This window comes from Gymnoscopelus braueri (genome assembly GCF_963280865.1).
Source record: "Gymnoscopelus braueri genome assembly, chromosome: 20".
Taxonomy (NCBI): domain Eukaryota; kingdom Metazoa; phylum Chordata; class Actinopteri; order Myctophiformes; family Myctophidae; genus Gymnoscopelus; species Gymnoscopelus braueri.
In genome coordinates, this window is record NC_137622.1 from 1,688,199 (window position 1) to 1,714,256 (window position 26,058).

Here is a 26,058-nt window from a genome sequence, read left to right on the forward strand (position 1 = left end):
GCGACGAAGAACAAAATAATCCTGGCTGGCACAGAGACTTCCCTTGCAACATTTTTGCAAAATTCATGGATTTAAGAACTATGAAGGGTGCACCAACATGAACGTTTTTTTTCTAAAGCATTAGATGGCGGGCCAGAACATAATGAAAGGCTAATTTAAGAAATGGATAGTTAACAAATGTACTGGAACTCCAAGAGTCAAGACAGAACGCCTTATATTTGGCACACATTTGTGATACTCTCACAGTCACAGAGAATGAATCAAAATGTAAGCTATTAGGTGGCATAATAAACCGTAAACAGCGGTTCCCCCCCCCCTCCTCCAAGACTGACCATGTAGCAAAGCCTACCGTCCTCATCATAATCATTCAATAATTTGAATGATTTTACTTTTATTCTCATTATACCCCGCAATGCCAGACGTAGGCTGCAACGTCACATTATTAAGCATGATTCATCAGGATCGCTTTGCAAATCCACAAGCTCACACTGCAGCGCAGATTGAATATATTCGGGGCGCAACACCGTTGTCATAAAGTAACAAAGTACATGTACTCAAGTACTGCACTTAAGTACAAATTTTAGGTATTTTTACTTTACTGGAGTATTGCCAATTTTCAGTAGGCCTACTATTGTATTACTTCTACACCCCAACGGCAAATATTGTACTTTTACTCCACTACAATCATTTGAAAACTTTAGTTACTAGTTACTTTGCTATTATCAATTATTATATTATAAAACCACTTTAGCCCTATTTTATAGGCCTACATAGGCTATTTGAAAATAGCCACAACACATTGTGAGCTTGTAGATCTGCTATTTTCAAATATTAGTACTTTTACTTTTGGTACTTTAAGTACATTTTGATACTAATACTTTTGTGCTTTTACTCAATTTTGAATTCCAGACTTTTACTTAGGTAAAATATCTGAGTACTTTTCCCACCATGCACTGACCGTTGTACGTCGAAGCATAAATTGGTCGTTACTGGATGGATTGCAGCTGCTACTTGAGAGAGACAGACTGCTTGAGATCGCTAAACATTAATCTGCTAGTTAACAAGAGAAATGACACTATCCAAAAGTATAAAGCAGGGGTCTTCAACAGGGGGTCCGGGACCCCTAGGGGGTCCTCAGAGTTACTACAGGGGGTCCACCAAATCTTTGTGTGTTATCTTTTTTTTTTGTTTTACCTTAACCACTTGAACCCTGGCATCCCTTTTCTGAGGAGAACTTTAGCCAAAAATAGCAGATCTACAAGCTCACAACGCCTTGTAGATCGGCTATTTTTGGCAAAGAGATAGGTGTAGAGGGGAAAAAAGAGCAGACCAAGTAAACAAAAAAAGTTTAATCTGAAACACAATTTTATACAATATAGAGGGGGTCCCTGCTTCGTCTCTCTCTCAGCTAGGGGGTCCTTGGCCTGAAAACGTTGAAGACTCCTGGTATAAAGAGTATAAAAGATATGTGTAAAAGATAGTGACAGTGCTGAAAACAGGGCATTTAAAGATGAATTTGGACACATTGGACAGCAGCAGTGCGGAAATTGCGCACCAGAGCGCACTCGCCTATTAGTTTGTATTGGCCAGTGCGCTCATGAGTTTCTTATACCTGGTGTCATCAATGCAAAGCCGTTGTGTTTCATCGGCTACACACTTTTTGGCTGTTTGCAAGCCAAGGAATATAATTTTAGATGGTAAGATGAAGCATGCATGGTACCAGGCAAGTTAGGCTATAAAGTTTAATAAGCATCTTTCAGGTGGGGACATATTCTCTATGGACATTATAGCTATAGGACTGTCAGTCCATATTTTAAAATGAAAATCATAAAATCATTATCAAAATAATGTATTTTAATATAAAACATGGATCACATGATTGTCCATCCTACATAAACAACGTGTGTGTGTGTGTGTGTGTGTGTGTGTGTGTGTGTGTGTGTGTGTGTGTGTGGGGCATTGCGGGGTTCTCTCGGTCCGACCCGCGCCAGGTGTTCCATTCCATTCCGTTTTGCTTTCGCCCTTCTATTAAGTGTCAATGATTTGATTGTTGAAATACGGACAAAACAAATTGTTCTTGCGATTGCTTAGCTCACCATGACAGGAGATGGACCATGAAACCGACACCTCTAGTTCAAATCCGGATGGTAGAATGATGTTCAATTGTTACACCGATACTGTTTTCAAACGAATCTGCTTAATTTATATTTCAATTTCGGTCAGAAAGTTCCCTGTGTGAAATTTGATTTGGTGAATAAATTATTTTCAACTTGTTTGATCAGCCTTTGTCATTTTTGACACCCTGAGAAATAGCATCTTTAATTAGCTGACTAAAATCCTTGGATTCATGTTGGACCTATAGATCAAATCCCAGAGCAGTTGTGTTATATTTCTCCATATTCCTATGAGAAGATGCGATTCCAGAATTTAATTGCAGTGTTCCTGTAAAATAAAAAAAACATTACACTGACTCTCACCAATGAATTGAATATTTGTATCGGGAAACGTCAGAAGACAATGCATATCTGCCAGGGCTGTCACCATTCATGAGTCCATTCTGGAGGCTTGGAGACTCCTAAAAGTTGCTAGAGACACTGATGCCACAACTGGTATGTGGCTGTGGCTTGCGTTGGGTCGGAACTCTGTCCTCGGTGTGCATAAGAAAATTTCTCAGGGAACCCGGTTGTACTAAGCTGGGACACTTGCTGGTGCCGTTTGAGACCCTACAACAGCGGGTCCACATTTGGCCTAGGCTGCTAAAGCAGATCGTTAAGGAAGTCAATGAGTCTTCCTCCACACCTGAACACCTTCTTGGAGGAGAACTGGTCAACAGAGGGCCTGTGGGAGGAGGATATAGACTACGTCTTCCCATGCCTGAAGGTGTCTCCTAAACTGGGGCAGTGGCAGGAGGAGGAAGACACTTTCCTCTCATTCGCAACTCCACATCCTGGCTGGTTTGAGGACTTGGAGAAAAAGGCAATGTATTTCCTATGCGTGAGTCAGTCTCTGCATACCATGAAAATATAGAGGTGGACCGAGCCCAGGTTCTTCACCAAAAGGCTGTTGGCGGGTCGACCGGGGCCGTTGCCTGGCACCCAGTGGCCGGTACCCAGTGACTGCTATATGATATATTAACGGAATAAGGGTAATGTTGTAATACGTGTAATAGTGTAATAATTGTAATGGTGTAATAATGCAACAAGTTTAATAGTGTAATAGTGTAATAACATAATAATGGTAACAGTGTAATAGGTTTAATAGTGTAATAGTGCAATATGTGTGATAGTATAATAGGTATAATAGTGTAGAAAGGGTAAAAAGTGTAATAGGTGTAATAGTGTAATGACGCAATAGGGTAATAGTGCAATAGGTGTTATAGTGTAGTGAAGTAGTTGGGGTTTGGGTGGATGTGGGCGGAATTGGGTGAATGTGACCACTTATAACACTATCACACTTTTACACTTATTAACTTATTGCACTATTACACCTGTTCAACTATTAGAGTATTACCCTCATTGCGTTATTACATCTATTACACTATTACACACGTTGCACTATTACACCTATTACACTATTACACCTATTACATATTAAACTTAATGCAATATTACACTATTCCACCTATTACACTACTACCCCTATTGCGTTGTTACACTATTACATTAGTACACCTATTACACTATTACACCTATTACACTTATTGCATTATTACACTATTACCCTTATTGCGTTATTACATTAGTAAGGCAATATCTTGGGCAGTATCATTATTTAATAAAGGATTATTATTGTTATTATTATTATTATTATTATTACTATTATTATTACCCTTATTATTATTACCCTTATTATTATTATTATTATTTTATTTTTTATTATTATTACTACGTGTGAATGTACGTGACAGGTTGTAGCGCATGTAGCTTACGCGTAAATGTACACGACGCGTTGCAGCGCGTAACGCGTGCTTACGTGTGAATGTACGTGACAGGTTGTAGCGCATGTAGCTTACGCGTAAATGTACACGACGCGTTGCAGCGCGTAATGCGTGCTTTTGTGCAGTGCACGCGCAGAACGAACGTGTACACACACACACACACACGTAAGAAAAAATCATGTGGTCACAGGAGGCGTCATGCGCCCCTCGTGGCACTAACGGAGCCCCATACTACACACACACTCACACTCACACTCTCACACACACACACACACACACACACACACACACACACACACACACACACACACACACACACACACACACACACACAGTATTCTATTGTACTGTACCTGCATGTGATGGTCAGTGTTTGCTGGACTGGAATGACGAGGTCTTCTTTGGAGGTGTCGAGGATGGGCGGAGTCATAGAGAAGCCAATCACCACACCTGAGGAGAAAGCGAGTAGAGCGGACACACATTCATGCCTCAGGAGCAGTGGTGGAAAAAGTACTCAAATGTTTTACTTAAGTAAAAGTATCAATACTGTAATGTAGAAATACTCTGTTAAAGTAAAAGTCCGGAATTACTAATTTACTGGAGTAAAAGTACAAAACTATTGGTATAAAAATATATTTAAAGTACCAAAAGTAGAAAATACTCATAATGCAGAATGTCTTCAAAGTTCTTCAAAGAAAGTTTTCAAAATGTATAAAAATCCTTTGAAAATAGCAGATCTACAAGCTCACAATGCGTCGCATCACGGCACATTGTGAGCTTGTACTGTAGATCGGCTATTTTCAAATGGCCAAAATGTACATAGGGCTGAAGTGGTTAATGTATGTTTTGCAATAATAATCAAAATCTACAAAGTAACTGCGGTAGTAACTAAAGTTTTCAAATAATTGTTGTGGAGTAAAAGTACACTATTTGTCTCTAAGATGTTGTGGAGTAGAAGTAAAACAAGTCTATTAAGCCATCTATGAAGTCTATGTTTAAAAAAAAAATCAGCAACACTTATTTATTACAATATTCATCTCTCTCTCTCAGCTAAGGGGTCCTTGGAGACCCCTGCGTTAGATCATGATGTGTCCACGTGCCCCCGTGCCTCACTAACTCTGAGAAATGCTCGGTCCGGACGAACAATTTTCACAGCCCACTCATGTAGCAAGGCTGCTATGCTTAGCCCAAGAGGCTCTTGGTTTGTTTCCCTGTGAAGTCACTTCATTGACTGCATGGTGTTTGGTTAATGTGGCCATGCAGTGTAAGACACCATTACAGCCCTGCTGCAGACGCCTCCGGCTGCCATTAACTCCCAGCCGCTTTCCACACATACAGTCCATCATGTATTAAAGTGTCACTGTGACTTATGCCCCACCTGGATGCCATTAGAGATGAAACACACACACACACACACACACACACACACACACACACACACACACACACACACACACACACACACACACACACACACACACACACACACACACACACACACACACACACACACACACACACACACACACACACACACGTACTGATTCTCTCGTGAGGACTTTCGACTTTAAGTTCTAAGCCTGAAACAGCCTCTTTAAAAGTGAAAATATTCATCCCTCATCTTTATATCCTTGTGAGGACCGAATGTCCTCGGAAATGTCCAATATAAGTACAGTACAAGTACACACGCACACGCACACGCACGCACACGCACACGCACGCACACACACACACACACACACACACACACACACACACACACACACACACACACACACAGAGAGAGAGATCAATAGCACAGTGATGGTGGCCTGACGAAGTGTCTTTCCCTGCGTTCACAAAATCAAATCACGGCCATTTTTTTCCAATCTGTCCCAGTGTTTGATTTCTGAATTATTATTGAGCTGTATTTCATCTAGTGCACAACAGGCAGAATAAACAGGACGGGACCCAGGTCGCATACAGGAGCAATTCTACACTCATTTGAATACCTTGCAAGGGAACGTATGCCATTTATGATTGATAACCTTTTATATCAGTGGTTCTCAAAGTGGGGGTCCGGGGACCCCCAGGGGTCCTCCTAGAGGGCATTGTGGATATGTTTTGTGCTGTTACCCTCTGAGTACACACAGTGGCTCAGCAGGTAGAGTGGCCGAATCTACTTCCATCAGAGTTAAGACCCTCAGACCCAAGTAAAAAGATAATAACTTTTTGTGCACTCCAGGCAGTTTGGACAGGTACAGGGACACCTTCAGTTGAACATTGACTTAAAACGGGGTCATCCCTATGTTCCCCGGGTTCTATGTTCCCCCACTAAGGTTAGGGTTAGGGTTAGGTTTAGGTTAGGTCCTATGTTCCCCGCTCTCCCTAGGAAAGCGGGGAACATAGGACCCGGGGAACATAGGACCCGGGGAACATATAGGTACGGTCCAGAGCCATGGGAAAGCTGACTTATGCAACAAGGGCAGATGCAGAGTTTTGTTGAATGATGTTTGGGGACATTTTGTTATTGTGATTCTGGAAAATCGCCATGTACTGTCAGAGGTTTGATGAGCACGAGATAATGTGAAATATTGTGTGACTATGATATATAGAAATGCAGTGTCTCTTAAGTTTTCTTTCTCTTTTATTTTCTTATTGTCTTGGTCTTTGCTCCTTTTTGTTCCTTGTATCTTCTAATTGTAATGTTTCTGTAAGGTGTCTACATTATATGTGTATTAGATACATAAATTATAATTATGATTATAATAAAGATACAAAAAACAACAACATGACATACAAGTTATAGTACAACATATTGTGTAAAGGGGGCCTACAATTATTTCTACATTATAGAGTGGGGCAATAGGCTATTGCCCCACTCTATAATGTAGAAATAATTGTATTCACGTTGTATTGATCATTTAAAGTCAAATTCAGTTTGGTCTTATATTACCTCCGCACTCTGACCGTCTGTAGCGTGATCCTAATGAACTGTTGAACAAACAGGCAGAAAGGGCAGAGGTGCTGACCACGGACTCTGAGCAAAGGATTAAAGATGAAAAAAGAGGTTGCACGACTCGTAGCCATGATGACATTTTTTATGAGAAACCAACGTTTTGACTCGAGCAGGGGGTTTCTTCAGGGATAATAAAGTATTGAACATAAAATAAGAAATACTACAAAAAAATAAAGAGCAGCCCGGATCGATCCGCGGCTCCTCCTGGCAACGTTTCACAGTCCTCCCCTCCAAACCAACTTAACTAGTCTGAACTGGACTGGACTGGACAGGATGTAACTGCACTGTAAAATGCACAACACTTTTATTATACTGTGCTGGTAACTTTTTTAATGGATTGCACCATGGTGGCATTATAATGTATGCTATTAACTTTTAAATGAACCGCACTTTGTACACATTGGGTTCATAAATGTTTGTGTCAGTGTTGTGCGTTTTAGATTTTGTCTTTTTATGATGTGTTTTTTTGGACGGTTGATGTTTTAGGTTGAAATGCAAGTGGCTGAGGGGGAAACGGTGTGTCATATTCTTTGTGTATTGAAATTGACAATTAAAGTCATTCTGATGCTGAGGAGTCCTTGAGCAAGACAATGCAGGCCTAACTACTCCCAATGAGCAGGTTGGTGCCTTGCATGGTTTCCTCCACCGTCGGTGTGTGAATGTGTGTGCGTGCGTGCGTGTGCGCGCTGTGCGTGTGCGTGTGTGAATGGGAGAATGAAACGCACGTGGTAAAGAGCTTGGGAAATATAGGCACCATAGAAATGCTGAGGAACAGAGTGTGCACATTGGATCATGCTCCAAGGATAATTTATCATATTGCCACCTAACATGACGTCTCAGGCATGTACTGTACGTAGCTCTTCTCAGACGTCACCTTTGGTGGTACTGTAAACAGTGGTGGAAAGTAACAAAGTACATTCACTCAAGTACTGTACTTAAGTACCATTTTGATGTATGTTTTACTTAAAGGAGAATTCCGGACAAATTAAGTGTTATCTTTGATGTCTCGTTACTCACCTACCGATGTGAAAAGTAGCGTTCTTTTTTTTCATATATTCCCCTGTCGTCATTTTTTAAACCCCCTCCGTTGTTATAATGGGAGCCGCTGGGTTAGTGAAGTTCGTCTATTATAACCGACGCAAAGTTGTTTTTTTCACTACTAGTATTCATAGTAGAGTCTCATGATAGTCAAACATGCGTTGAAACTATCTGCGAGGCTGCCGTCAATGGCGAACGATTTAACACTGGTTGCTTGTTTCCAGATTCTGGCAACACGAGTTGCCAGGTTCTGGAAGAAACAAGCAACCAGTGTTAAATCGTTCGCCATTAACGGCAGGCTCGCAGGAATTTTCAGCGCATGTTTGACTATCATGAGACTCTACAATGAATCGTAGTAGAGAAAAAAATAACATTGCATCGGTTATAATAGACGAACTTCACTAACCCAGCGGCTCCCATTATAACAACGGAGGGTGTTTAAAAAATGACGACAGGGGAATATATGAAAAAAAAGAACGCTACTTTTCACATCGGTAGGTGAGTAACGAGACATCAAAGATAACACTTAATTTGTCCGGAATTCTCCTTTAACTGGAGTATTTCCAATTTTCAATACTTTTACTTCAACTCCACTACATCTCAGAGGTAGATTTAGATTATTATTACAAAACATACACTAACCACTTCAGCCAGTACTTTGGCTATTTGAAGATAACCGATCTACAAGCTCACAACAAGTCGCTATTTTCAAAGGATTTTATACAATTGGAAACTTGCGTAATGCGTACTTTTACTTTTAGTATGTATATTTTCATGCTAATACTTTTGTACTTTTAGTTAAGTAAAATTTGAATACCGGACTTTTACTTGTAACAGTATGTCTATGGTGGTATTGATACTTTTACTCAAGTAAAACATTTGAGTACCTCTTCCACCACTGGTGGTAAAATAGTAAATTATTCATGGAGCATGATCCATTCTCTCTCTAGTTTTTTGTTTCATTGTGTTCTTCTGTCCATGACCTGGGATTCTATCGTTTCATTTTGGATGTATACCTGTACTTGCATTTGTCAACTATTTGTCAACTATTACTTATGGATATAAAGACTGTGTACACATTCAACATACTGTATACAATGATTAATATTCATTTATGTTTATCTATCCACACTGCAATAGCAGCCTCTACTGTCAATAGGGTACAGTGTATTATTGCATATCGACGCTCAAGTGGAAACCTTGTATGTATATTTTTCATATAGCATTATGCTTATCTTTAAATTTTGAGAAGCTTAGTCGTAAATCATTGAAAATGTTTCCATACAGTCATTATTCAGTGTAATGCATCAACATCACCAAGATGAATTCCTCTGACATAATTGTGATTCTGATCCTGCTCATAGATAATGGGCCACATTTATCACCAGCCGACCGCTCTGCGCTGCATGTGATTGGCAGGAGACGACCGTTGCATGACATGTGAGCCCCGTCGTGAGATGATTCCTGCAGGTGATCAGCTCTGTGTTGGTTTTCTGCCTTAGATTGAGATAAATTCAAACTGTCTTAAACTTTCAAAAAATGTGTCTCAATTGATCCTGATCTTGAACATTGTGTTACAGTTCATCACTAACATCATGTGATCCACTGAATGGGTTCTGAAGAGGGGGCGTACAGGCACACAGCTACACAGTACACACACATTCACACGCAAGCACGCTCACCCACACACACGCACACACATGCACGCAGTGGCGCACACATGCACATTCACACACACTCACACATGCACACGCACACTCACACATGCACATTCACTCGCACACTCACACATGCACACGCACACTCACACACTCACACATGCACAAACAAGTGCATCCACACACAGATCCAATCACACTAGCACGCACGCACGCACGCACGCACGCACGCACGCACGCACGCACGCACACACACACACACACACACACACACACACACACACACACACACACACACACACACACACACTCTTCTTCCCACATTATGTATTACAATAGAGACTTACTGTACGTTTACGTAAACTCACAGATCGACACGTTGTGAGCATGTAGATCGGCTATTTGCGGTGTATGACAGTACTGGCGCACAACTAAGTATAAACCAAGCATAACTCCAACCTGAATCTTTTCTGTAATTGTAAGCCTAAAAATATTTCTCAAATTCCACTGGGACATTTGGCCCCTAGTAATACAAGTCCACTCACCCACACATATTTCTTAATGCATTTAAGAGACATTGTTTGGTGGTCTCAGTGGAACCAGTGTCACTCTGCCAATCTGTACGCTTCACTTCACAACCATCAGACACCACTTCATGCCAGTCACACTGCAGTACAGTACGTGGCACAGTGCCACTGCAGTGTGACTGGCATGAAGGCACTACTCACGTTCACTCACATTTACTTGAGTTAAAGTAGCAATACCACAATATAAAAATACAATTTAAGGACTAAAGATTTTACTTTGATTAAAAAGTACAACAAATATTGGCAGCAAAATATACTCAAAGGACAACCATTTTCAACCTGTCTTCATATAATTTGTCCTCACTAATGAGGACAAATTATATGAAGACAGGTTGAAAATGGTTGTCCTTTGAGTATATTTTGCTGCCAATATTTGTTGTACTTTTTAATCAAAGTACAACAACGCTCACAACGCTCACAACGCTTCACATTGTGACATATTGTGAGCTTGTAGGTCTGCTATTTTCAAATAGCAGAAGTATAAATCTGCAAAGTAACTAGCAACTAAAGCTGTCAAATGTAGTGGTGTAAAAGAAAAGTACAATATTTGTCTCTGAGATGTAGTGGAGTAGAGGTATAAAGTATTCAAAAACGGGAATACTCAAGTAAAGTAAAAGTACCTCAAAATGTGTACAGTAGCCTACTTGAGTACAGTAAATGTACTTAGTTACTTTCCACCACTGGTCACATAAGGCTATTCAGTGTCCTGCCCAGCTGTGTTCCATACACGGAACACTTTCCTCCATCGCATCCTGCCCAGCGCAGCACAATAGAGCCATGCTTCTCTACTGTAAATATTTATTAGTCTTCATCATCATGTTTAGAGGTAAAAGCTGATCCCCACGGCAAACAACATGATTAGCTACTACCGCCTCCGTCCGCTTCTTCTGCACTCCAAGGTTTGAAAAGTTCCTCTTAAACTTTTCGGGGCCCAGTTGTGCTGCCAGTGCCATGCATTTACACACCTGCGTATGATGCTAACGTTCTAAATATAATGTATGTATCTGCTTTCACATTATCTGTATCCTAAATTAAAATTGCCCAATGGGCAGACCACGTCTACGTCACTCTTGACTCAGACATAACCATAACCAAACCCCATACGCCCATATATAGGCAGGACCACGGCCACGTCACTATGATTCAGACATAATTATAAACAAACCAAATACGCCTTTATCTACTGCATTGCCTCGACGTGACCTGCTATGGCACTTATGAACTGAGCAAGTCCTCACCATTGTGAGTCAAACAAAAAGAACACGGTCGAGTCACTGTTTACAAGCTGTTTACAGTTTACAAGCTGTTTATGGACCCCTAAGAGAGGCCGCTACCAAGTGACACTTGTTGACACCCCCTCAAGTGTCAAGAGATTAATTTGAATCAGCTGTGTGGAGGGAGTAGGCAGACTAATATGACCCTTATTGATTTCAGTCAGGTTGTGTTCACACATTATTATTGACTGACAGTGATCACTAAAAATGAATCGAATGACTGACAACAGGAAGTGATGCCCATAATTCACTCAAGGCCTCATGAAAACACTGGAAACTTGTGGATGTGTTGTGAAGGTGGTCTATACAGGGGACAGGTGGTGATTATGTGTTGTGAAGGTGGTCTATACAGGGGACAGGTGGTGATTATGTGTTGTGAAGGTGGTCTATACAGGGGACTTATGTGGATTATGTGTTTGGCCGCATCCGCATTCACATGCTGTGCCGTCTGCCAGGCCCCACTTCTTCATTAATAAGTGATTAGAAGCAGCTGCCCCTGGTAGGTAGGCGGTTCAGCAGGGTTAATTGCCGGCATCATGGCATGGTAGATCTTCTCGGGGCGGGCTTTCAGGATGCAGCCAGCTATGCATTTGTAGACAGGTCCTCAGGGATAGACCTGAGCATCTCTTGTGGCCACATTTTCCATTTTTCATGCGTCCCACAAATTGAGTCATAAATCAATGAACAGGTGTTGAGCGGCGCACTAATTTCTGCTGAAGCTCTTAACACAACAAGTGGAGACTAGACTGACAGCACTGCTCAAGCAGCACGTGAATAAATGATAGGGTAGGCTATGCTTTTATTAAACAGCTGTTTAATAAAAGCTGCATCGTTGATCTAACCAAAAGCGAAATAGGAGAACTACCGGAGCTGTACACCTCTGTAGCCTAAAAAGAGAATGCTGTCCATTCCAACAAGAATGCAAGTTCAAGTACAGAATCAAGTAAGAACGCTCAGTTATTTACAAGCTTGTTTTAAGAAATATCCCCTTGGCTACAGCCGGTTAATAACAAAATGTGATACATTAGGCCTATGGTAGAATATGACATCAACGCATTAAATGGCAACTTAAGTAATAAGTTATCATTATTGTCGCTGGATCTGGTCACCCTACAGTCAAGAGGAAATGGCCACTTTGCCATGGGAGAGGTCTAAATGTCGAAATGGAAGATGATCCAATCACTGCAGTTGTACTAGTTATATTGTATAAATATACTCATTAAAATATCATTTTATTGAATAAAATAAGTTCCAGATTGTAGCTTTCTGCTACTTGGAGACTGAACACACTGTGCTACAGTGTTATATAGCGAAGGGACGTCATGCAGTGTGATAACTTTTATCAGTTGCTGATGGTGTTTTTGTCAGCCAGTGATCTATGGCCCTAATAATAGTCTGATTCACCCTGACCTGTCCTCATCCGTCTCTACAGGGGACACCATTCCACATATGAAAACCTTCCCAAACCAACGCCACCAACACCACAAAGCAAAGGCTGCTTGTTTGTTTGATTTGACCATTATTGAAACCTTGACCACTTTCATCTCTGATGTCTCTCCATCATGATGTATATCTACTGTACTTTTCCCCTTGCCCTGTAATCTGTCTTTGGCTCCTGAATTTCCCCAGCGGTCAATAAAGGTCTGGTCTCATCTCATCTCATCTCATCTCATCTCATCTTTCAGCCTGGTGTCCCTGTTTCGGCATGTCATTATAGGCAAAGATTTTCAATGTTTTTAAAATATAAAATTTGAAAGGAAATTGCACCTTTTTAAAGATATGTTCGGAAATAGCCGATCTACAAGGTGTGAGCTTGTAGATGGGCTATTTTCACTAGTATTCATCATATAACAAAATATTTAGGGATTAAGTAGTTAATGTAATCTGTATGAGTCCAACATGGAACATGTCATACCAGCAACATTGATAGAAAGCAAACATGATTGCTTGCTTGCTGGTGCAGCCAGGAAGCGATGGCAGTGTATAGCCTGGCTCCCAGCATGGTATTCCTGTCTTTCACATGTCATTCCTGACATGTTGAACTCTCCCACGGGGGTCTTCCTCACAGAAACAGGGGTCTTCCTCAGATATTGTCTTGGCTGAGCTGTGAACCTGCTGCCACCTCCAATCCCACCCCTCAACCCCTTCACAAAAAGACTCATTCCTCTTCTGTTGCAGCCAACAGCCAGCGCTGCTGTTTCTCCCACTGACATTTACCATGTCCTCTGAGGCCTGGGAATTCACCAAACAGGGTTCTGGACGGGTCATTCCTGCAGGGCTATCCAATGTCTGTCTATCCAATGTCTGTCTATCCAATGTCTGTCTGTCTGTCTGTCTGTCTGTCTGTCTGTCTGTCTGTCTGTCTGTCTGTCTGTCTGTCTGTCTGTCTGTCTGTCTGTCTGTCTGTCTGTCTGTCTGTCTGTCTGTCTGTCTATATGATTTCAAAAGGACAGCAAATAACAACAGTGAATGTTCCAAGACCCAGTGGTGGAGGAGGTACTCAGATTTATTTTATTTTCTGTATTACTTAAAGGTAGGGTAAGTGATATTTTTGGGTTAAAACAAAAAGTATTTTGTTAAAAGGTTAAAGCACTATATTCTGATAGTAATCATTGCTATAGAGTGTTTGTTCAGTAACAAGAGTCTCCCCGTCTCTCCAGCTCTTTAATAAACAGAAAATACATTTTCTGGTAGGTGTCAAAATCTCAGCCAATCAGGAGAAAGTACCCATTTTTAAGCTTCATTTTTATAGTGTTCCAGTTCTAATTTTGCCTGCTCATTTCTTAGTGTCATCACTTCCAATTTCACTTGTTTAATCTATATCCTGATTGAGTTCTCTATCCTGATTGGATAAAATTGGAAATGAAACTGAAACTGAAACGAAAATGCATTTTCTGTTTTATAAAGAGATGGAGAGACATGGACACTCCTTATATGGACAGGACACTCTATAGTAACGAGCACTATCAGAACATAGACGCATTTTGCAATTATTTGAATAATTGCAAATCACTTACCCTACCTTTAAATAAAAGCCAATACCACAAAATAAAAAATACTTGTTAAAAATTGTACTTGAGTAAAAGTAATCAAAATAAACTTACAGTACCAAAGTCAAGATTTGTCAAACCTTTTCAAAAATAGCTGATCTACAAGCTCACAACGTGAGTTAGTAGAAAAACCATAAATTGAAATACTCAAGTAAAGTAAGTGTACCTCAAAATGTGATGGTTCTGACACTGTCTCCTAGCAACATGAGCGCACTCAGGTGAACAGCGTCGCTGTCGAGCAGAAACCTTGTATCTCCACATTTCAACTTTCTACGTTTTTTCATAAATGAATCACCTCGTACAAAAGTATCAAGCAAAATTAGTGTTTGAGCTTGTAGATCTGCTCTTTTTGATGTTTTTTAAACATTTTGAAAGTGAAGGTGGTTAAGTGTGTGTGCGTTTCTTTTATAAATTGAACCAATGGAAGCTCATGACTAATTGGACCACTGATTATTTTGACAATTTCTTGAACAATATAACGCTTTTTACAACTAGATATAAATGTGTATAGAGGTATGACTGTGCTGCCTCTGGGCTAGATACGCTCTGACATAAATGAGAGTGCAGGCACTGGCTCGGGTGGTGCAGGGGTAATGTACTGTACCCCGTTCACCATCCACCAGCGAGGTGTTCAGATCCACTGCGTCCGGCTTGTCTGAGCGTGTGAAAACTAAAGCAATTGGCTGTGTTCAGCAGACGAAAGCTGCTGAACACAGTGGTGGAAAGTACATTTACTCAAGTACTGTACTTAAGTACAATCTTTAGGTACTTTTACTTCAATACTTTATACTTCTACTCCACTACTTTTTCTACTCCACTACAATTATTTGAAAACTTTAGTTACTAGTTACTTTGTAGATTTTGATTATTATAACAAAACATACATTTACCACTTCAGGCCTATTAAAACTTTGGTAATTTGAAAATAGCCATCTACAACTTACATTACATACATTTTAGACATATGATACTTGTGAAACGGGACATCCTGCATAATGAGTACTTTTACTTTTGGTACTTGCTAATACTTTTGTACTTTTACTTAAAGGTAGGGTAAGTGATTTACTTTGGTTAAAATACGTGTAGCTCAATATTCTGATAGTACTCATTGCTATAGAGTGTTTGTTCAGTAAAAGCAGGCATTTTCAGTGCTCTCTCCTGAATGGCTTAATAAATGTTGTCACCTACCTGAAAATGTACTATAACTGTTTACTAAAGAGCTAGAGAGACCCCTACTGTGACCGAACAAACGCTCTGTAGCAATGATTACTATCAGAATATAGTACCTTTTTAACAAAAACAAAAAATATATATAGCCTATATATATCACTTACCCTACCTTCAAGTACATTTTAAGTGCAAGACTTTTACTTGTAGCAGAGTGTTTCTGCATTACAGTATTGACTTTTACTTTTAAAAGTTAAAAATGTGAGTACTTCTTCCACCACTGGGGAGGGTGACCTGTGCCTCTGCATATTCCCATATATCGCTGCTGTTGGGTGGAAACCTTGTACTGTATGTCCAAAAGCAATTCCTTTTCTATTTTTTTTAAAGTTTTAAGTTTCAAAATAGTGCCTGCCTGCCTGCCTACCTGCCTGCCTGCCTGTCTGTCTGTCTGTCTGTCTGTCTGTCTGTCTGTCTGTCTGTCTGTCTGTCTGTCTGTCTGTCTGTCTGTCTGTCTGTCTGTCTGTCTGTCTGTCTGTCTGTCTGCCTGTCTGTCTGTCTGTCTATATGATTTCAAAAGGACAGCAAATAACAACAGTGAATGTTCCAAGACCCAGTGGTGGAGGAGGTACTCAGATTTATTAGGGTGACCTGTGCCTCTGCACATATTCCCATATATCGCTGCTGTTGGGTGGAAACCTTGTGCTGTATGTCCAAAAGCAATTCCTTTTCTATTATTATTTTTTTAAATTTTTAAAATAGTGCCTGGCTGCCTGCCTTGAAATGGTGAAAATAGCCAATCTACAAGCTCACAATGTGTCGCAGTGTGACAATCTTATATGATGAAGTAGGGCATTCAAAAAAGTCAAATGAAAATATGGAGATATGGAGATAGCCTGGGACCAGACCAATCTGCCCTCTGTGATTTGGGTCTGGCACCGCTCCATTGTGAATCCATTTCCTGCTCCAGAAGTCTGGGGTGACCAATCAGGGCCCAGTATTCAAATATGGGAGACTCTAATTGGTAGTTGGTTGTAGGTCTAACCAATTGCGTCCAAAGCCATTCTTTTGATCCCACCCCTTGGGAAAAAATGTCCTAATAGAAGCACCAGACTCATATCCACGCAGTGATATAGTCTGGCCACGCGAGGCTAATATGGAGATACAAGGTTTCTGCCCGACAACAACGATATAATACACACAGATACCTCATTGGCCGCTGCTGTTCATTGGAGCAATGCTTTGTCACGGCCGCCATAATTTATAGGGAGAGCTTAATGCACATATGCTGCCCCACGTATGTCTGCTGAAGCAAGAGGTCTCTCCACAATTAAAATCACCATAGCTCATAATGCATGTATGTCTATTGAAGCAGGAGGTCTCTTCACTATTAAAATCATCATAACCCACTGAATTCTTCAACCGATATTTCATGTGGTTTGGTTAAATGTGGGTTTACATTGCAAAACACATTTTCTTATGTAGATAACTAGAAGTTCTGCCCGCTACGCGGGCAGAATTCTAGTACCCCCCCCCCCTAACCCCGGCAAAGAAAATTTGTCGTTTGGGGGTACAAAATCATGGGATAAAAAAAAAATAGAGGATCGCCCCTCCCCCCCCCCCCCCTTAGGGGTCCCTGGAGACCCTGGGGTCTCCAGGCCGTGACCTACAGACACGGCGAAGGAAAACTGTGAACACAGCCACGCATGCAAGATGTTGCACATGAACTCAGCAGCCGCACTGAGGCGCTCCAACACAAACACTGTGACATTAAGCTTCACACAACAAACATCAGCAGCAAACATTCACCACAATGACAAACAAATTACGTCCGCGCAAAAATAAGCGAGGGCTCGCTTATTTTGTCTTTCCCTCCCTCCCTCTCTTCCTCTCTCTCTCTCTCCCTCTCTGTCTCTCTGTCTGTGTCTGTCCGTCAGCGAAAATTATCTCTCTCTGTTTGGCTGACTATTCTCTCTCTCCCACCCTCCCTCTCTCCCTGTGTGTGTGCGTGTGTGTGTGTGTGTGTGTGTGTGTGTGTGTGTGTGTGTGTGTGTGGTGGGGGTGGGGCGGGGGGGACAGCCATGACGCAGCGGGACTTTTGAGATGGCTATTGGCAAAATAGGTTGACTTATTCGGATACATGCGTGTGACTGTTCGACCCTGCCGGTTCTCTGAATTTTTATTTTTAAATAGGCTCTGTCATGATTAATTGACCACACATATGAAGTGAAACAACTGAATTCTATCCAAACGATATGTTATAAGTGAATTCCTTGCCTCAAAGAAGAAGTTTGAGAGCGTTTAATAAGCGAAAATAAGAAGTGGGCGCAGAAGGCACTCGCACCCTGACTCGCACAACCAACAATGGCTGCCGTTCGTCTTTTTTCAGGCTGCGAACTCGCCACCTGATTGGCCAACTTTTGCTGTCAATCACAGAACGATGAGCGACGTTGCCATGTCCAGGAGTTGTAAGCGTGAAGTGGGTGTAAATTGGTTAGAGAAAGTGCGTTTAATAATATATAACATGTATATGTAGAATATATTGAAAGGTCCATAGGCATAGGTATGTTATTTATATAGATCCAGCGTGTCTGTCCCATCTGTGGTGTTTTTGGCATCAACCTGGTGGCTTGTTGCTGGCCTTTTGTCTTCCGGAGGAAAAATCACGGAGCGGATTGCGTATTACTGTCGCGCAACCTGGCAACGTCTTTGAGGCTCCTAAAAGGTCTCACCTTCCGGTGTGTCGGTAATGTGTGGGGAATTTTGTGTTGGACGGATTTAATTATGGTGTGAGGGGGCAAATGTGTGTTGAGCAATGAAAAGTGGACGAATAACTGCGTGAATGAATTGCGCACGCTGTGACTGGTGTTGTAGTGACATGTGAGATGTTATTGTGGTTATTTCGCCGAAACAAATGATTAAAAATGAAGTGCCTTCAGTCGCACCACCGGAAGAGAGACGATCTCTCAATTGTATAGTAGATAACAGTAATGGTTATGACTAAAACAGAAGAAAAGTTTTAGCCTCAAGTACTGTAGCCTATTATACTGTACGCCTCAGGCATATTTCTTGCAGTGGAGCTATGACCATCGGTGTAGTGCTACTTTTAGAAGTGGGGGAGCACATTTTCCCCCTTTTTTCCCTCTACACCAAATCTGTTCGCAAAAAATAGCCGATCTACAAGCTCAAGCTGTGAGCTCTGATATTTTTGGCTAATGTTTTTTTCCAGAATATGGATGCTGGGGTTCAAGTGGTTAATCAATTGACCAAAACCAAAATCCTATTTTTAGAAGTGCGGGAGCGTCGCTCCCCTACGATCCCCCTCCACTACACTTATGTTATGACAAGGTGACTCAGCTAATATGGCGGCTACGTCAACGGGCGGCCCCAGTGGCAAGTGCAGAGTCTGCGTACTGTATATATGTCTATATGTACTCCTACGGGCTGAGGCGGCGCCTGTCAGTAGGGCGGGGTGGTGTTGAACAGGAGGTTGGGGCTCCTCGGTTGGGGCTCCTCACTGGCAGGTGAACCAATAGGGTACAAGAGCAGTGGCAGAAATGTGTGGGAAGGAATTAATTGACATTTAACGACTATACTGGGAAGAAAAAGGTGTAAGAAATAATTGACTACCCGATAGCCGAGTGATTAGGGCACATACCACGGACCACCGGGAATTGAACCGGGCACAGCGAGTCCCTGGTTCAATTACCGGGCGGATGTTTGCAGCATGTCACTCCCCTGTTCTTTCTCTCCCTGTTTCCTGTCTCTAGATCAGTGGTTCGTAAACCTTTTAGCTCGAGACCTACAGTAAAAGACAAATGTGATGTCTCCCCGGGACCCAAACTAATGAAAATAGCTGATATACATCTAGATGAAGAGGTTTTATTTGTACAAGCAGCGAAATGTTGGTGGAACCGACAGCAAGGTAATAGTAATAAAACACAAGAATAATACAATTTAAAAATAAGGATAAAAGAACTGGATACAATAGAAATAAAAGTTAGGCTTAGGGTCCTGTCTAAGATGGAGACATAGCGTATATTATAGCAGCAGTGTCAAAAGGTGCACAAGCAGAGGCGTAATATATCCTGTATCTTTCTATATTTAGCAGCAGTGTAAAGTCAAATATCGTTGCTGTCGGTTGGAAACCTTTAAAATTAAAATAGTGAAAATAGCCTATCTACAAGCTCACAATGTGTCGCATTGCGATATGTAGTATACCATATAAGTACACATATACAGTGTAAGTACTGTAAAAATTTGTTTGTTTCATTCCATTATTTTTGGTTCTTATGTTTTAGTTTTTTGGCCATTTCCTCATTCAGGGATCTGACAACTGCAGGGAAATGCAAAAAAATTGCAATAAATAAATACAACTAATTATAGTAATAATAAACTAAATATATCATCGGTGTCCAGGACGAACCAACTAACTCCATTTTCAGCTTTTTTTTTTCATAATACACAAAAAAAAAATTACCTAGGAAAAGTATTAAAAAGCGCCTATGACGAAAACTCCCAACTCCATTGGATCCTCAAACTGTCTGTCAAAAACAACAAACTCCCCCCCTCTCCTCTCCAGTGCTGCGTTTTCACAGCATGAGCAGTGAGCGAGGAGGAGGATCACGTAAACAAACTCCCCGTAGTCTGTTAAAACTATAGAGCACCGAAGTCTGACGTAATTTACACATCCTACCTGGTTCGCGGTTTTCCACCCCCGTTCTGAATCCCCATAGACGTCTTTAATATCGCGTCAAATAAGACGCATAAGAACAAATGATCCCGGCGGTTTGACTCTTATGGATATGAAGCATCAACTGATGGTGAGAAAACGATAATGTTACTTCCGCCGAATTAGTAAAATTTTCGCCAGAAACAGACTGTATCAAATATAAGTGACTGACTATCATAAACGATACAGAACCTCCTCCCTGACAATATCGCCGAGACAGTTTGTTTATTTTTGGACCACAATTCTTATATGAGACGATTCTAAGATGACTCAATGTTATTCTCCATAGAGAAATTACTTTACGAACCAGGGGATGAACGAGTGACGTCAGGACTTCTGTACTCTATGCAGTGTACCTGTTTATCAAACTTAGCACTGACGCTAATGTTATGAAAACAAGTAATTATATTTCTAAAATCTATGAAGTGTTTAATGAGGAGAGCAATGTGACAAGAGGAAAGGAGTTCATAGCATTTCTGTCGCGCTACTTCTACTGAAACTCAGACTCTTTGCAGAAGTTATTGTAATATTTAAAGTCCTGTTTATTATTGTAGGCCTATATAATAAGCTTTTGGGAATTTTACCCTTCCCTCAGCAGCAGAGATATTGTCAGTTGTTCGGACTCCTAACTCCACTTGAGATGGATTTCTGTTCGTCGGAAACTCCTAATTCCGCGTCTTAATTGCGCTGGATTTGGGTAACGTGTTGATAATATAATGACACATGCAAGTATCTGACAATATATAAAGTCACTATACCAACTTTGATGAGGCAGTATTGCTTTGTTTTAAAAATATTTAATATTTAATAAGGTTTTCTTCATTTCCTGAAAAACGTATATTTCCTGAACAATGAGCGTTTTGGAGTTAGCAGGTTCGCGCTGGACAGCAGAGATATATAAATAAATGTGAGTACAGTACAGGAACATTTCGGATAAGCAAACGAGCACATCGTTGCTCTAAACGGAAATATCCGTTCTGTTTATTTCTATGGCTGTAGGATTAATTAATTCAACATCTCTGTCACATATCTGTGACAACAGATGGAAGGTAGATTTTACATCTCATTGTAAGTCCTTGTCATCATGGTTTGGGTTTGTGGCAGCTCTCTGGTGTCCATTTTGGACATCAGTTTTTGGCCTTGCATGTGTGTTTTGTTTTCCCTGCCCCGTTGTTAACCACCACACCTGAGGTTTGTTTTGTTTAAGTGTCATTACCTTGATTTGTTTGTGTATTTAAACCCTGTTTGTCATTCAGTTGAGTGCTGAGTCCTTGACAGTACATTACAGGTACAACTGGTGCCTTTAAGGTTCACTCTCTAGTGTTCCACATTTCGTTTTTGAAGGTACGCTAGTAGCTGTATTAGTGAATTAGCCTTTTGTTTGAAAAAAAAACTAACGTTTTTTGGTTTGTTTGGGGATTTTTGTTAGATCTACTGGCCGTTAAAATGTTGCATACTTCAGTTAAGTAGTTTTGTTTCAATAAAATGTATTTTGTCTCTGCACCTGAGTTTCCACCCTTTTTGAAATTTGAGGGTTCAGAGGCAAATATTGTACTTTTTATTCCACAACAATTATTTGGAAACTTTACTTACAAGTTACTTTGTAGATTTAGATTATTATTACAAAACATAGAGTAAAATAAAGACAATTGAGGCCTATTTTATACTTCGAAAAAGCTCACAATGCATTGCACTCATTGTGAGCTTGTAGATCAGCAATATTGGAAAAACTTGTAATACAGGACATTCTGCACAATGAGTACTTTTACTTTTGGTAAGTATATAATGACACCAATACTGTCATTATAGACACCAAATAGGGTATGCCTACTTCTAAATTGTGGTAGGTCTATGGCTATAATAATAAACATGGTTCCTATAACTGTAACACCCTCGCATGGTTGAGAGGCAGTGTTGGCACATTTTGCAAGAGAAACAAGCGACGAGGTCCATGATAACAAGCCCAGAAGACGGCCGGCCGGTCGGACACACACACACACACACACACACACACACACACACACACACACACACACACACACACACACACACACACACACACACACACACACACACACACACACACACACACAGCTATTTGAGACATTCAACACACACATCGTCCCTGTCACACAATATTTTCAGATGGGGGGTCTGCGGACAAATACACTTTAATGTGGGGGTCAAAAGTTTGAGAACCACTGGTTTTAAACAATAGGAAGCAAGCCCAAAGCAACTATACTTTAGAAACAAGCCCCCCCCCCCCCCTTATGACACATCAGTGCACGTGGAATGATCTCTTTGAGAGAGAGGTGCGGTGAATACTGATTGGTTGGCGTGCCGAAGCTCAATGACAAACATAGGGCCGTTGCCGATTGCTGGAGCGATAGCACACATCTCCTCAAATCCGCACAGATGGTCTCCTGACAGAATGCAAAATGGCAATCCTTTTCAAATGTCACGGCTGACAAGTATGACCTGAGAGATGAGCCATCAAGGCATGTGGGAAATGTTGCGTGCGTGCGTGCGTGCGTGCGTGCGTGCGTGCGTGCGTGCGTGCGTGCGTGCGTGCGTGCGTGCCATTTCCTGCTCCTCACAGGAGAAATCTTTGTTTTACGGTTCAAAATATATATATAAATGTTTATAGTTAGGTTTTACAATTTGGAAAAGAAACAGGTTGGGATTAGGATTAGACAATTAGAGGTTAAGCAAAACCTAACTCAAAATAGCTGATCTACAAGCTTGCAGATCTATTCTTTTTGGCTATAGGGTTAGGGTTAAACAATCGCAGATTTTTTTTTTTAAATGGCATTCATGAAATCGGCATCATAAAATGTTGATGTCCTCACAAGTATAGTAATATAAGTGTGTGGGTGTGCGTGCGTTTGTGTTTGTGTGTGCGTGCGTGCATGTGTGTGTGTTGTGGTGTGTGTATCATTACACCAGACGACAAATGATTCCTGACACCCACATTAAGTCAAAGCTCTGTGGAGCCAACCACACTTTTTTTTTCAATGGATGACTTGAACTGATAAAGATGTGTGTGTGTGTGTGTGTGTGTGTGTGTGTGTGTGTGTGTGTGTGTGTGTGTGTGTGCGTGTGTGCGTGCGTGCGTGCGTGCGTGCGTGCGTGCGTGCGTGAGTGCGTGCGTGCGTGCGTGAGTGCGTGCGTGAGTGCGTGCGTTCGTGATGTAGGCCTACTACTGTATATGTGTTGCTGCTACCGCGCTGCCGAACCCTTCCCGGAACGTATATCTCAGGGTGAGTTAGAGGTTAATGCAACCTGTTCCGTTCACTCGCCTTCAGATGTCGTCATTGTCGGGGCAGAAACCTCCCATCTCCATAATTCTTAACTTTTTGTGTTTTTTCGTAAATTAAACACAATTATTTGACAACTTTGGTTATTAGTTACTTACAAAACATACATTAACCACTTCAGCTCTGTATACATTTCGGCCATATGAAAATAGCCGATCTACAAGCTCACAATGCGACGCATTGTGAGCTTGTAAATCTGCTATTTTCAAAAGATTTTTATACATTTGAAAACTTGTGAAATGGGACATTCTGCATAATGAGTACTTTCTACTTTTGGTACTTTACGTACATTTTGATGCCAATACTTTTGTACTTTTACTCAAGTAAATTCTGATTACCAAACTTTTACTTGTAACAGAGTATTTCTACGTTGCAGTATCGATACTTTTACTTAAGTAAAACATTTCATTACTTTTTCCACCACTGATAGTGACGGCTTGGGGACACTTCTGACCATCCGTCAAGACGTTTAACGTGATCGCCACACTGGAATGTGGAAGAGGCCATGAGCTTTTATTTCATTCAAATGATTACTTTATGAACCGTTATTCCATTATGAGCCATAGTTCCATTATGAGTTGCTACAGGCGTTCTCCTCTCACTCCCAACTTACTTACTTACTGTCTGACGCCAACCTGAGCCCTGCGAGCAGTGGTGGGAAAAGTACTACTCACATTCTTTACTTAAGAAAAAGTATCAATACTGCAATTTAGAAATACTCTGTGTTACAAGTAAAAGTCCGGAATTCTAAATGTACTTGAGTAAAGTACAAAAGTATTAGTATCAAAATAGCCGATCTACAAGCTCACAATGCTTTGCGTTGCGACGCATTGTGAACTTGTAGATCTGCTATTTTCAAATGGCCGAAATATATATATAGGGCTGAAGTGGTTGGTGTGTTTTTTAATAATAATCCAAATCTACAAAGTAACTAGTAACTAAAGTTTTAATATAATTGTAGTGGAGTAAAAGTACTATATTTTCCTCTGAGATGTAGTGGGGTAGAAGTAAAAGTATTGACAATTGTAAATACTGAAGAAAGTCAAAATACCTCAAAATTGTACTTAAGTACAGTACTTAAGTACAGTACTTGAGTACATGTACTTTGATACATGACTTTACACCACTGCCCGCGAGGCACCCTCGAGCAAGTCGCTAGGTGAGAGCGATTGGCCGCGCCATGCCTGCCACTTCTGCCGACTCAGCACCGCTTATATGTTGCATACCGATGAGGCACAGAAATCATAAATCATTACGAGGCGTCCCATCAAATAAAATGTCTGACGGATTGGTCAAATCCGCCCAACCGTTTTGACGTCACGGGTGTGAGAATGTGTTGCTTGTTCAGGCGCTTCAGATCGATGAGGTGATTTTAGACTCCGACCATTGGAAAATGGCCGATCTACCAGCCCACGTGTCGCATCGCAATTAGATGGATCCGCTGTTTTCTAAATTCTTTTAAAAATCTTGAAAATTATTTTAAATATTTGGGATAATTTCGATTTTTTATTTATTTATGTTTTTTTACAAATCTTCTCTAATGGGGGCTGGGGCCAAATACAGTACATATCAATTTGGGGGTCCTTGGCATGAAAACATTGAACCACTGTCTTACGTAGACTGTAAGCCTGATGAGTAGGGGGGATTCGGCAGCAGAGTTCTTCTCTTCAGTGTGTGTGTGTGTGTGTGTGTGTGTGTGTGTGTGTGTGTGGTGTGTGGTGTGTGGTGTCTGCATGTGTGTGTGTGTGTGTGTGTGTGTGTGTGTGTGTGTGTGTGTGTGTGTGTGTGTGTGTGTGTGTGTGTGTGTGTGTGTGTGTGTGTGTGTGTGTGTGTGTGTGTGTGTGTGTGTGTGTGTGTCGGAGTGATGAGTGATGGAGAGCTGGTGGGTGCCAGATGTCAATATCTTCCATATGGAGACATAATGTATGTTTCCAATCTGGCCAGTGCCTTTATACTGGGAGTGGTCTCCTCTATACTGGGGGGAAGGAGCCGCGAGCGTCACTTATATATAAATAAATGGGTGGAGAAGATATATAACCCATCTGCAGTTGTTTGAAATCCTGTCGAATTTAATTAAAAGCACAAATCTCTCCAATGTGCAGCGATGCGAAGTGAAAGGAGCCAAAGTAAACGCAGACACTTCTAGGGCAGCAGTTTCTGGGGCAGATATGGTATCTTGTCATAATAATAAACATATTAGCTTCCTTGTGCTAGTTTTGACCTGCTGTAATGGGTTTTAAGGCAGAGTGTTTGTATTGATACGTTATTATCGTTCACACAGCAGTTGAGATTGCGCTGCGTTT

At 41.1% G+C, this 26,058-nt stretch overlaps 1 protein-coding gene across 2 annotated transcripts in view; it reads right to left on the minus strand.

Moving 5' to 3' along the window:
- Positions 1-26,058, minus strand: part of flt4 (fms related receptor tyrosine kinase 4) — a 281,476-nt gene that overhangs the window by 226,151 nt on the left and 29,267 nt on the right. For both annotated transcript variants that reach the window (XM_080416376.1, XM_080416375.1), the window contains exon 2: positions 4,291-4,387. In XM_080416376.1, the coding sequence (XP_080272502.1) occupies positions 4,291-4,387 (97 nt within the window). The remainder of the gene's footprint in view (positions 1-4,290; positions 4,388-26,058) is intronic.